Source organism: Tachysurus fulvidraco, chromosome 19 (genome assembly GCF_022655615.1).
Source record: "Tachysurus fulvidraco isolate hzauxx_2018 chromosome 19, HZAU_PFXX_2.0, whole genome shotgun sequence".
In the NCBI taxonomy this organism is placed as follows: domain Eukaryota; kingdom Metazoa; phylum Chordata; class Actinopteri; order Siluriformes; family Bagridae; genus Tachysurus; species Tachysurus fulvidraco.
In genome coordinates this window covers 1376563-1389712 of record NC_062536.1, presented here as the reverse complement: position 1 = coordinate 1389712, position 13150 = coordinate 1376563, and the positions used below count along the sequence as shown (strand labels likewise).

The 13150-nt window shown below is 39.0% G+C and overlaps 2 protein-coding genes and 1 pseudogene across 5 annotated transcripts in view; 2 read left to right on the top strand and 1 right to left on the bottom strand.

Annotated features, from left to right (window-relative positions):
* The window catches only part of LOC113663787 (NACHT, LRR and PYD domains-containing protein 12-like), a 631994-nt gene that overhangs the window by 407768 nt on the left and 211076 nt on the right, over positions 1-13150 (top strand). The window lies entirely within an intron of this gene.
* LOC113663806 overlaps positions 1-13150 on the bottom strand; it is a 589387-nt pseudogene that overhangs the window by 460491 nt on the left and 115746 nt on the right.
* cacna1c (calcium channel, voltage-dependent, L type, alpha 1C subunit) overlaps positions 1-13150 on the top strand; it is a 134056-nt gene that overhangs the window by 30081 nt on the left and 90825 nt on the right. For all 3 annotated transcript variants that reach the window (XM_027179155.2, XM_027179159.2, XM_027179156.2), the window contains exons 2-4: positions 1983-2334; positions 6692-6797; positions 12262-12401. In XM_027179155.2, coding sequence (XP_027034956.2) covers positions 1983-2334; positions 6692-6797; positions 12262-12401 — 598 coding nt within the window. The remainder of the gene's footprint in view (positions 1-1982; positions 2335-6691; positions 6798-12261; positions 12402-13150) is intronic.

The following is a 13150-nucleotide window of genomic DNA, read 5'->3' as shown; positions in this document are numbered from 1 at the left end:
ATATATATGTAGCCACGTTACTGTGTCAAACATATATATATATTATTACTAAGACACATATTAAATGAGAACAAATAGGTTCATGGCTCAGGCTGTTTAAGTCACTCTCCTCTCTTCTGGAAATATCAACCTATAAGAGTTAGTCATGTTTGCTAACACTAAATGTTGCATACAGATTGTGTGGGAGTGATGTGTGTATACAGTATATATATACACACGGTGGTGTGAAAAAAGTTTTGGCCCCCATTCTTGATTTTTTCATTTTTTGCATGGTTGTCACACTTTAATGTTTCAGATCATCAAACAAATGTAAAGATCACACAGTAAAACACAACATAGTTTTTAAATGAAGGTTTTTATTATTAAGGGAAAACAAAATCCAAACCTACATGGCCCTGTGTGAAAATGTATTTGCCCCCTAATGCCTGGTTGGTCCACCCTTAGCAGCAAGAACTGCAATCATTCGTTTGTTATAACTTGCAGTGAGTCTGTAACAGAGCTGTGGAGGAATTTTGGTCCACCCGTCTTTGCAGAATTGCTGTAATTCAGCCACTTTGGAGGGTTTTCAAGCATGAACCACGTTTTTAAGGTCCTGCAACAGCATCTCAATAGGATTCAGGTCAGGACTTTGACTCGGCTGCTCCAATGTCTTCATTTTGTTTTTCTTCAGCCATTCAGAGGTGGACTTGCTGGTGTGTTATGATCATTGTCCTGCTGCAGAACCCAAGTTCACTTCAACTGGAGGTCACAAACAGATGGCCGCACTTTGTCCTTCAGGATTTTTTTGGTAGACAGCAGAATTCATGGTTCTGTTTATCACAGCAAGTCTTCCTGAAGCAGTAAAACAGCCCCAGACCATCACACTACCACCACCATGTTTTACTGTTGGTATGATGTTCTTTTTCTGAAACGCGGTGTTACTTTTACATCAGATGTAACGGGACACACACCTTCCAAAAAGTTCAACTTTTGTCTCATCAGTCTACAGAGTATTTTCCCAAAAGTCTTGAGGATCATCAAGATGTTATCTGGCAAATCTGAGACTTTATGTTCTTTTTGCTCAGCAGTGGTTTTAGTCTTGTAACTCTGCCATGCAGGTCATTTTTGCCCAGTCTCCTTCTTATGGTGAAGTCAATGAACTCTGACCTTCACTGAGACAAGTGAGGCCTGCAGTTCTTTGGATGTTGTTGTGGGGTCTTTTGTGACATCTTTGATGAGTCATCGCTGCTCTCTTGGGGTAATTTTGGTCGGCCGGCGACTCCTGGGAAGGTTCACCACTGTTCCATGTTTTCACCATTTGTGTATAACGGCTCTCACTGTGGTTCACTGGAGTCCCAAAGCTTTAGAAATGACCTTATAACCTTTTCCAGATTGATAGATCTCAATTAATTTCTCTCTCATTTGTTTCTGAATGTCTTTGGATCTCAGCATGATGTGTAGCTTTTGAGGATATTTTGGTCTACTTCACTTTGTCACTCAGCTCTTATTTAAGTGATCTCTTGATAGTGAACATGTGTAGCAGTAATCAGGCCTGGGTGTAGCTAGAGAAGTTAAACTAAGGTGTGATAAACTACAGTTATGTTAGGTTTTAATGGGGGGGGGGGGGGGGTGTTGGGCAGCAAATACTTTTTCACACAGGGCCATGTGGGTTTGGATTTAGTTTTCCCTTAAAAATTAAAAACCTTGATTTGTGGCCTGCATTTTGTGTTTACTTTGTTATCTTTGACTAATATTTAAGTTTGTTTGGTGATCTGAAACATTAAAGTGTGGCAAATGTGCAAAAAAAAAAAAAGATCAGGAAGGGGGCAAACACTTTTTCCCACCACTATATATATATATATGTGTGTGTGTGTGTGTGTGTGTGTGTGTGTGTGTGTGTGTGTGTGTGTGTGTGTGTGTGTGTGTGTGTAAACTAAACTACTGACTGAAGTTTTTTTCCATTGCACACATACATTCACACTTCCTCTCTCTTTTCTGTGCAGGTTCTAACTACACCAGCCCATCTCTGGTTATGGTGTCTAATGTGAGTGAGCAGGAGCACAGTGTTAGTGTAAGTAAAGGTGGCATGGTAGGTCTGGCACCAGAACACATCCCAACACCTAATGCCGCCCTCAGCTGGCAGGCAGCTATCGATGCAGCACGTCAGGCCAAGCTTATACGGAGTGCAGCAGCAGCACCCATCTCCACAGCATGTTCTACGCAGCATCACCGGCAGCATTACATCAAACCCAAGAAACCAACAAGCACAGTGGCCACAAGGCCCCCACACTCCCTCCTCTGCCTTACCCTCAAAAACCCCCTTCGAAGAGCCTGTATCAACATTGTGGAGTGGAAGTATCCTTCAAACAGGAATTAGGTTCAATGTTGTGAAAATGCACTAATACTGTTGCACTATTCTAATACTGTTATCAATACTGACAAAAGTAATAATTCCAAACGGTGTGTGTATAAATGGAAGTTGTGATGTGTAGATGTTAAGTTCTTTAATATAAATATGCGCAAAAAGATATGTTCAAAACCATATTCTAGCACAGGAAGTGAAATACGGAGTGATGGGTTAAGTGATTCAGACATTTTATGAGTATGTGAACAGACACTGGCCTACAATGGATGTATCTATAAGGTGAGTTATGTAAAGTGACTGAGGCATGATCGATGCAAAGGTTCATCAGGAGATGTTTCTACTGCATCTAAAGAACATTTAAAATAAACACTATACAGATACAAGTCAAGAGGTGGTTGCTTAATAAGTACATTCTTAATAAAGCTAACTAAACAAACACTGTATTATTATCATCACATTAACTGCAGCGTAATTCATAGGAAACACCTGTAGATACAAATAAAAATAATAAATCGTAAATGTTTATACTTTATTTTTTTTGCATTTTGAGAAGTGTAATAATATAGTAATACTAGAGGAATGAGATTTGGGGAAAGTTTGGGGAAACTTTTACATAGGAATGAAATGAGATTGGTATTTTGATGTAGATTAGTTCATAGTAATGAAGAATTAGATTAGAATGAAGAGGTCAGTAACTACTTTCCATAAATTGTACACATGATTGTTTTGCTACTAGTGGAAGCAGTCAGGGGAACCAGAGTAACACTGCCCCTTACATTGCTAGACCACTACTCTTTAATTATTGTTGCAGTGATAACTAACAGAATGCTGCTAGATCTGTCGTGGAACGTTGCACCAGGTCCCAGAGTGTTGTTTGGCTCCACTAGAGAGAATCCTATTTGAAACTGATTTGGTGTTTGTAAAGAACTTGTCTGTGCCTGGCTGAATTTCCTGGATGTATTGAACCGGCTTCTAGAGTACCTCAGGACACAAATTCTGACAGACCGTTTGCTCTCTGTTTTAAAGAAAAAACATGCCCAGAGTTGTTGCGTTTGTCAATTGCATTGTGACAAGTACATGTTCCTCTGTGTGGCATTTGAGGTTAGCCACAGGCACCATAGGCCCTTGGTCTGACACTAGAAACTATAACGATTGTGCATCTAACTAGTGGAAAAACACTATAAGGAACAAAGACTGGGTTGAGACCAGAATTGAAGGTTTATTCCCCTGCATTTAAGCCCATGGAACGTCTCTGTCTGTCTGATGCAGATGCTGGTAAAGCAAAATTTTTCTGTGAATGTCCTGTGTGGGGCAGATTGTCCTCCTTTAGAGAGTAGGAGATTTGTCCATTTAGGGCACATACAAGGCCAATGTGGGTGCCTAGCCAGCACACCAGGTTGTAGGATCAGTCAAGGATGGTCATCTAACTGATCCATTTGTCTACGTAAACTTTTGATTCTGAAACCTATTCGGTTCCATCCTTCAACTGTAAGACTAATAAATAGAACAATACCTTTGCACGTCCTTAGCATGTGTCTGTTAACCAGTTTGGAGGAGACACATGCATTTGCTCTGAGTAATGTTTTTATCAGCTTGAACAATGATTGCACAAGACAATTTCATAAGACCAGCATCTGTCTTTTGCTATCATGTGCATAGTGCTTTGCCTGGTGAAGCCAGAAGAGATGTGCTGTGCTATCAACCTAGTTCTAGCTTTAAGGAACAGATTTCTTGCAGCAGGTCAGTGGGCTCTGTGGCTGTTAAAGGCCCAAATCTTTTTTCAACTCACAAGTGTTGCTGGTGATCATACGGTGATTAACTCATGAAATTTCCTGTTGGGAAAACCACAGCACTAGTGAAATGACTTTATGGAGGAAGAACAGATGAGGAGCAGGGAAACAAGAATCAACTCATTTACATGTATGGCATTTGGCAGATGCCCTTATCCAGAGTGAAGTACAAAAGTTCTTTGCAGACTCTAGCAATGAATACATCGACACTATTTCACTAGGTCACAGACTTAGGATGCCATCAACCTAAAACTCTGATGGGAGGAAAAAACAAACAGGGAAAATAAGTGTTAGTTTAAGTGTTTCAGGAAGAGGTAGGTCTTCACCCGTTGTTTGAAGACAGTCAGTGACGTAGCTATTCAGACATCACCTTGGTGCAGGAACAGAAAAGACCTGACAGGAGAGGGCTGCAGTAGTCCGGTCTCGAAATGACAAGAGCCTGAACAAGCACCTGAGCAGCTGCTTGGGTACAAATAACAGAATCCTTCTGATGTTACACAGAATAAACTGACAGTGGCCAAAGGGGAGACTTCTGCTATAGCATGTACTCTGCCATCTAGTGGCAGCTCTCACTATATATGGCATCTGGTCTTGCATCATTTTTTTTTAGCTAAACCACTTTTGACAGCAGGACCTCCAAGACACTGATGGCTGTGGGGTGTCTCTGCATCCCAATTTTCAAATCAGCCATATCTGCCTATGATGCTGAAGTTGCCTGAAGATTTTGCTGAGAGATGGCAAGGGGAACCTAATTTTTGTCTTTTCTCTATAGGGCTTTGTATTCACATACAACTGATTGCTTTCATATGCATGATGAAGATGAGTTAAGCAGATTCACAGCATTAACAGTTAAAATGTTAATAGTGTATGTTAACATTTTTAAAAAAATAATCCAATTTTCTATTTTACATGTTAGTTTAATGAGCATGCCAGTGAAAAATCCAGCTGAAATTCATTCATTCATTCATTCATTCATTCATTCATTCATTCATTCATTCATTCATCCATACATTTCCTACCGCTTATCTGAACTTCTCGGGTCACGGGGAGCCTGTGCCTGTCTCAGGCGTCATCGGGCATCGAGGCAGGATACACCCTGGACGGAGTGCCAACCCATCACAGGGCACACACACACTCTCATTCATTCACACACACACTCACTACGGACAATTTTCCAGAGATGCCAATCAACCTACCATGCATGTCTTTGGACCGGGGGAGGAAACCGGAGTACCCGGAGGAAACCCCCGAGGCACGGGGAGAACATGCAAACTCCACACCCACAAGGTGGAGGCGGGAATCGAAGGAGGTGTGAGGCGAACGTGCTAACCACTAAGCCACCGTGCCCCCCCAGCTGAAATTACGTACTTTAAATAAACAGGACATGTTGTATTGCAGCAAAGAATTGGCATTATACCATGTTTTCATTTCTAGACCTGCCGATCTTAATTTGTTTGCTGTTGTGATTTATAAATGTTTAGAAATGACAGTTCCATGTCTGAGTCTCCTTAGCTAAACTTAACAAGCTCTCTCTGCTCAAAGTTGTGTAGGTGGTGAATAGCAACAGCAAATCTGTAAACCACAGAGCACAAGAAATCCTCACCTGCCTGCTACATGTAATAGTCCTAGTACCAACATGATGGTACTCAATTCACCCAAACAGCTAACCAAGTATGACAGATATTCTTGTCCTAAGAGTGCCAAGCTTTCACACTACATTGCTCATTGCACTTCTCTTCCAGCTCTGTTCTCTTCTGCCAGTGCTTAATAGAGTCACTATTCCTCAAGATAGAAAGGACAAGTCACTGACTCTTTTTATATAAAGGCTAATGACCCACGTAATTAATTGTACTCTACACTCTAACATGGTTTCATGCATGAGAGTCTGTGCTTGGACATGCGTTCTGCTCTACAACTCACATGTCAACGGGTGTTTACTTGTTGACCTCAAAAACGAATAAATAAAACCGTGTGTGTGGTGGTGGTGGTGGTGGTGGGGGGGCTTAAATACTCAATGTGTTAAATACTTTCTAACCTTTGGTGGCACACACCGTATAAATAACAAGGAAATGACATGTATACTGTACATACTGTATATGTGTATATACATCTGTGTATTTCTGTCACATCTGACATCTTAATAAGCAGTTTTTATAAGCAATTTTAATGGCTAGGTGTGGCCAGTGTCTTTATTATATGATTCCATACTCCATACTCAATTCCATACTCGATCCCATACTTAATACTGGATTCCATACTCCATACACGTTCACATTTTTCTATGTAAAAAAAGTAATGGTTTTGTCTTAAAAAACAAAAAAACTTCATCTAAAAAAATGGACATCATCTCAAAGGAGCTTTAGTGCAAAAGGTATCGTGGCGATTGCAATTCATGAGACTAGATCTATGTTACCTGACTTGCATGTACAGTGTGTGTGTTTGCATGTACGGCAGCTGTGAGCCCATACACTACATTTTATTACTGTGTTTGGTGTTGACCTCATTGTGGGTTTTTTTGTGTGTATCTGTTTCAGTCCTTAACTCTACACTTCTCCAGACCATTTGAAATCATAATTTTAATGACTATTTTTGCTAACTGTGTTGCCTTAGCTGTCTACATCCCCTTCCCTGAGGATGATTCCAATGCCACCAACTCCAATCTGGTAAGAAACATTTTTTCTAATCCTGCTGCTGTAATAATACTAGTAAGTCATTAAGGTCTGGTATGTTGAATGAGGGAATACACACTAGACCGATGCTCTCATGGTGGTGGTGGGATTTGTTTGGAATTGACACTGAACCTGTTGATTTAAAATGCTAAAGACTTTTTAGTTCAATCTAATCTGTGTTCAATCTGTGGATAGAGCCTTAATACACTGTTGCATACTCACCTGTTATATTAATACTGATCAAATTCTACATAAACATACACTTTTAACATCCGCTAGTTTTAACAGATGTTCCACATTCTTTTTTCTTTTACATTGTAAAATATATCTATAGATATATTAAAAGCATGCTTTTACTGGGTCTTCAAGTGCCATCTTGATTTGGGCAAAAAGGGGAAACTTTACCTTACACTTTATCTTTATGCTCCCCAAGCATAATGTTGAACCCTCCGTCTACCTTTGAACGACCCTCTACCTTTTTCACCACCACTGGCTTCTTTTCATACATAAAAGATGGTGGATCATGTATCGACTACAGAGGCTTCAACTTAGGAGGTGACCATACAGAATATCGACTATGCGATCCACTCCGGCCCATCTACCATGGAACAGATGCATCATCTCACATACTGTAGCATTTTTTAAAACAAATTTTCCCTTGGGGATTAATAAAGTTCTCTTTATTTCTAATCATTTAAACTTATGAAATCAGTAAACTTTAATCAGTAGTCCAATGCCCTAGCCACTGAGGTACTACATCCAAAGCAAAACTGGAACTGGGCAAGTGGCACAAATTGTTTAAGGGGTGAAATACCCATTTATAGTCTTCAGTTCACAATGTCATATTGATCAGGTACTAAGAACAAGCACTGGTGGCCTAACCTAGACCCCTACCTCAGGGAAACTAGCCACAGAACCCAGTCCACAGAAACCATGAGCCCATCTGGTGGTTGATTTTATAACTGGTTTCTTTGAATCATGACTGGCTAATGAGGTCATTAGACTACTTTACAAACTGGTTTGAGCTCAATTTGATTTTAGAACTTGATTAACAACAAAAATGAAATTTTAAAAATTATATAGATGTTATGAAAATTTATTAGTACTTTACTCATTAAAGGTGGGGTCTCCGTTGTTTGAAAGCCAATGTTGACATAAAATCACCAAAACAAACACACCCCTAACCCAAATGGGTCCCACCCCTGTATCGATAGCTCCGCCCACACGTACATACGTAACCCAGGCGCCTCGGCGTCTTAAGTAAAAAAAAGCGCCTCGGCGTCTTAAGTAAAGTCGGCCACATATTCACAGGTTGGAGTTTCCCGAGTCAATAACTCCTGAGCTAAACGCTGTTACTACACAAATAACACCTCTTTTTTAGCGTAGTAATGCAGCTACAATTCTCCTCGATATCAGCTTTCCTCCGTAGTGGACAAAATACACAAGTCTCTAAGTGCAGACGACTGAGAGACAGATTCCAAGGGACTGTCTGCAAAGTGCAAAACCTGACAAGCGAATACTATAAAAACAGTCAATAACTTCACTGTAATACACTGGACTGTCACCAAATTCAGCTCACACATGTCCTGATAGTTATACTACGACACTTATTTGGGGGAAATGTCTTTTTGTATCATGTTCATGATTTTTTTTTAATATGAAAATAATTTACCCAAAAGTAAAACACATTTCTCCCAAATAAGTGTTGTAGTATAACTATCAGGACATCAGTGATGTGTGAGCTGTACACTTTCTCCACCCATATTGACAAGACACACCCCTTTCTGCTCATTGGCTACACGTTTGTTTTGTTTTTGTTTTGTTTGCCGGCCCAACTCAGTTTTCTGAAGCATTTCTCAAACAATGTACACTGCACCTTTAAGACATGCAATTATTAATTTAAATTAGTGTGTAGTTTATACATTCACCCTTTTGGCTAGAGATGCTAAAGCAAATTTGAGTATTTTCCCACTCTTGTTGGCTCTGTGCCTGACCCACTTGGCAGTGTTTTGCTTTGGGTTTTTTGACAAATGCATCCCTCAGGCATTTACACCACACCTGCTTCCCACAGCAAAACACTTAAAAAGTGAATATAATGCTTACTTTGGTGTACATGGAATGCAAGGTAATTCTTTTACAAACAAATTATTTTTCTCATGAAGCTTTTACGGGCACTTCCTATTGGCTGCTGCCTCTAGTCGCCACTAAGGCTGAGGTGCATGTTACGCTACGGCACATCCCACCGTAGCCAGTGACCCAAGCCAAAAACATAGACAGCATTCTAAATATGAACAGAAACGGTAAATATTAATCTAGCCTATTGAAACCGGGACATTCAGTGTCCTGGGGGACTGATTATTAAAAAGAAGGACAATCCCGGGAAAACCGGGACATTTTGGTTTATCGAGCTGTAACCCATGATGGATTGCATGGATTCACTCAAAACATGGTTCAAAATCCAAATCATTAAACTATCATCAGGAAAGTGGAACCACAGGCTCAGGTAGCGACCCACGAGTATGTCATGCAACATTATACATACAGAATTTCATTTCTTTTACACACAAACCACTATATTATAATATAAAATCTATACTATAAAATTTACATGAGGTAGGAAATTCAGGTCTCAAGATGTTTGGGAGGATATTGATCATAATTTGCAATTCTTGCAATTTACATACCACTTATTTTACTGTATTTGGCCCAACGTGTGCTAAGCAACGTAACATAATTCACAAATTAAAAGGGTTTGCTGTTATTTCTGTAAAACCTGAATGTGCAATATCATATTCTTCCACAAGATGAACCAATCAATCCTATTTTACATCGTAAAATTACATCCATAAATCTAAGATATTTAATCAACTATTTAGAAGATTATTTGTAATTACGTGTAGAAGTACAGTTGAAAAACAGCAATAAAACTGCAGTCTTGTTTTAAATAATGTTAATACACAGTGGATTTAATAAAATGGTTTATGTGACAAAAGTCAGAAGAATCATTGTTGTCAATGGAGGCTCATGCTTTTACAAAGTACAGCAATGTAATTCTAATGATGTGTCTTAAAGATTTTAATTACTGGAAACCCAGTAACATTTCAAAATGATTTATAATAAATACTATGTGCAATATCATTTAACACCACAAGGTGGCAGCATCAGTGTGTACATGTACATAGTCAGGCATGTTTATTTATCATGTATATTTCAGATATCCGTTTATTAATATTTGTTAATATTTTCAGTTTATTAATATTTGTTTGTTAATATTTATTCATAATTGAAACCACAAAAGCTACTGAAACAATTAATAGTATTCAATGATTGCCATTTTTGCTAATCTTTAGGGGTCCAAGCCCTTTTGTGTTTGTTAGGATTAAAATTTTCCTGCTTCATATTTTGTTCTTCCTCCTCTTTTTCTTATTAGAGAGACAAACCCTTTTGTATTTGTTAGCATTTTTCTTTGCTAAATCTGTTCATACATACCAAACATTCATAAATGTAGGCAGGCAGAGAGTGAGCCTACTTTACTCTGAATGGTTATATCTCCTGAATGGATGTCCACTGCAAATTAACTGATCATAAGTAAATATATGTCTGTATCCTCTTCGGAGTTTCGGAGTGCAAATTTTTTTCATGAGAAAACAATGTTTTATGCATTTTTTTAAATTATTTCTAATTAATTAAGCAAGAGTGACATCTCCAACCCTCCAGCGACCCCCCAAACACACCCCCCCACACACAAACACACACACACACACAATAATAATAATAATAATAATAATAATAATAATAATAATAATAATGATGATAATAATTATCATTATTATTATTATTAATAAGGGTATAATTAATTAATTCATTCATTAATAATATTGATTGATTAATTAATCGAATTGATTAATTAATTAATAATAAGGGTGTTGTTGTGTTTGGTAAGAATCACTGACCACAATTTATCCAACCACTGACAACCACTGGCCCTAGACTACATGTCCTGAGCAGGTGTTGTCAGTGACCCGGGGCCCCCTGGCACCATCTCAGGGCCCCCAGTTTGAGAACCACTGACCCTAGACTACATGTCCTGAGCAGGTGTTGTCAGTGACCAGGCTGTAAAACTGTTGACTAAGTTACAGACACTGATGACAAACTCCTGCTGATGATCTGGGAAACGTCTCTAACAGCAGTCACAATGTCATTGTTTGTGTTAAACACGTTGTGAATGAGTTGTAACATTAAACAGGAGATCATGACTTACTCTGTGCTCAAAGTGATGCTCGCAGCTCCAGGGCTTTTCTCTGTGGGGGAACGAGGACGATGATGAACAGTTCCAGGAACTGCTTTTTTTTTTTCATTGGTTGTTGCGTTAAATCTTTCCCAGATACAATAGTGCTATTTTCTGATTGGCTGTTGTGTAGCCTCTTGTTTTTGATTGGCTGATAAGTGTCAGGCTCAACTAAGAGCTCCAGGGGAGACGTGCTTGGTTCCTGCCCGTTTCCATAGAGACAGCGGTGCGGACTGATACATTTTGGGTGCTGTGGCTTATTAAATATATGATAAATAGTCAGTTTTTCTGCGTGAGAAATACAATGTGTGGCAGTAGAGCGTGAAAAAAGACATAAATGAGTGACTGTCACATTCAGTGTGTGACACTTGATAGACCTGTGATGCATTTACTTGGTGGGACAAAAACACTTAGCACTTCATAATGACAGCAATGAGTGCTAAGGTGCTGTAGGCATCTATAAGCTGAAACCCAGTGGTAGAAGGAACTTCCACAGCCTCTTTGCTTACTTCTCTCAGAATTAAAGTACAACCAGCATACACATGCTAGGAAGATATGGATTCAAATACACACACACACACACAATTCAAGATTCATAGGTCCTTCAGTGGTCTGTCCCCACTATCTTCAACTAATTCCCATTGCTTTTGGGGTGTGCTCATTGTGAGTGTAACTCTAATTAATAACTTTTTATCTGTTCCTGGAAGAAAAACACACACATCATGAATTTCAAGACAATCTTTTGTTTTCTGGCTTAGTTGGCTCCCTGAAATTTGAACTCATTTCTTCTTCCATTATAGTGAACATTTTGTCTAAGAGATTGTGAAGTGAATGGAGAAATGTAAGCTTGGCTCACCTTTTAGTTCTTAATTCACTAATTAGATAATCCAATGTTCTGACTTTTCAACAATGTTCTACTGAATTCTGTTGTCTAATAATCTTTAGACTGTTACGGTTCGAATTTAAACATCTTATTAATATCACTATTTTTGATTAATATTGTTGCTCACATGTATTGAGACTGTGTGTTTTGTTGAAAATTATACAATAATATAATGTTATTAACGAAATGATTCCCTTTAAGAAGAACATATTTAGACTGAACAGATGAACATTGCAAATTATTTCCTTATGTCCTCTTTATGTCTTTATCTCTTCATGTTATTGCAGGAGCAAGTGGAGTATCTCTTCCTTATAATCTTTACAGTGGAAGCATTTCTGAAGGTCATCGCATATGGGCTGTTATGTCACCCCAATGCCTATTTAAGGAATGGCTGGAATCTGTTGGACTTCATCATTGTAGTTGTAGGGTGAGTAAAATAAATCTGATCCCTTAGATAATTCATACACGCCCTTCTGTCCTACAACAGCCATGTTTCAGAACGTCCTTCGCCGTTTTTACTGTAATGTTCTTATCTTGAGTTACTGGTTGAGAATAGAGGGGTTTAGTATGATTATGGAGCAGGGGTTGAGAGGATCACTGTGCTTTTGACTGACACAACAGAAGCATAGTCTCACCTTCTGCTGCCTTTTTAATTCCGCAGCAGTTAGCTTGTTATTTTTTCAAAGTTGCAAAGATCTCTTCATTCCCTTTAGTGCCATAGCAGGTATTCGAGTTGAATCAAAGGTTCAAGCAGAAGCAAGACTTGGATGTCTGTGCTGTCATGTCACAAGGCCATGTTGTTGGGTCCCTCAGGCAGAAACATGACGTCAGGTTAGGAGCACAAGGTCTGTTGTCTGACTCAGACTACAACACAATCTGGGAGGACATGCCATTGGCCTCAGGCAGGACATGATGCTGCAAGAGAATAAATGTGAAAACAAACTAAAACCAAGAAAAAGGAAACTGGAACATTGAGCAAAGGTTCAGTACTGACAGATGGTAAACCACGGAACAACCATAACGCCTATGTGAGCTAATAATTAGCAATGCTAACCTTTATCAAGCGGGCAATGTTTCTGTCACTTACAAACACATTTAAGATGAATGATTCGTTGCACTGACAAGGGTCATTTGTATAGGATTTGTCACAGAAGAATGGAGTTGTGTTTTTAGTGG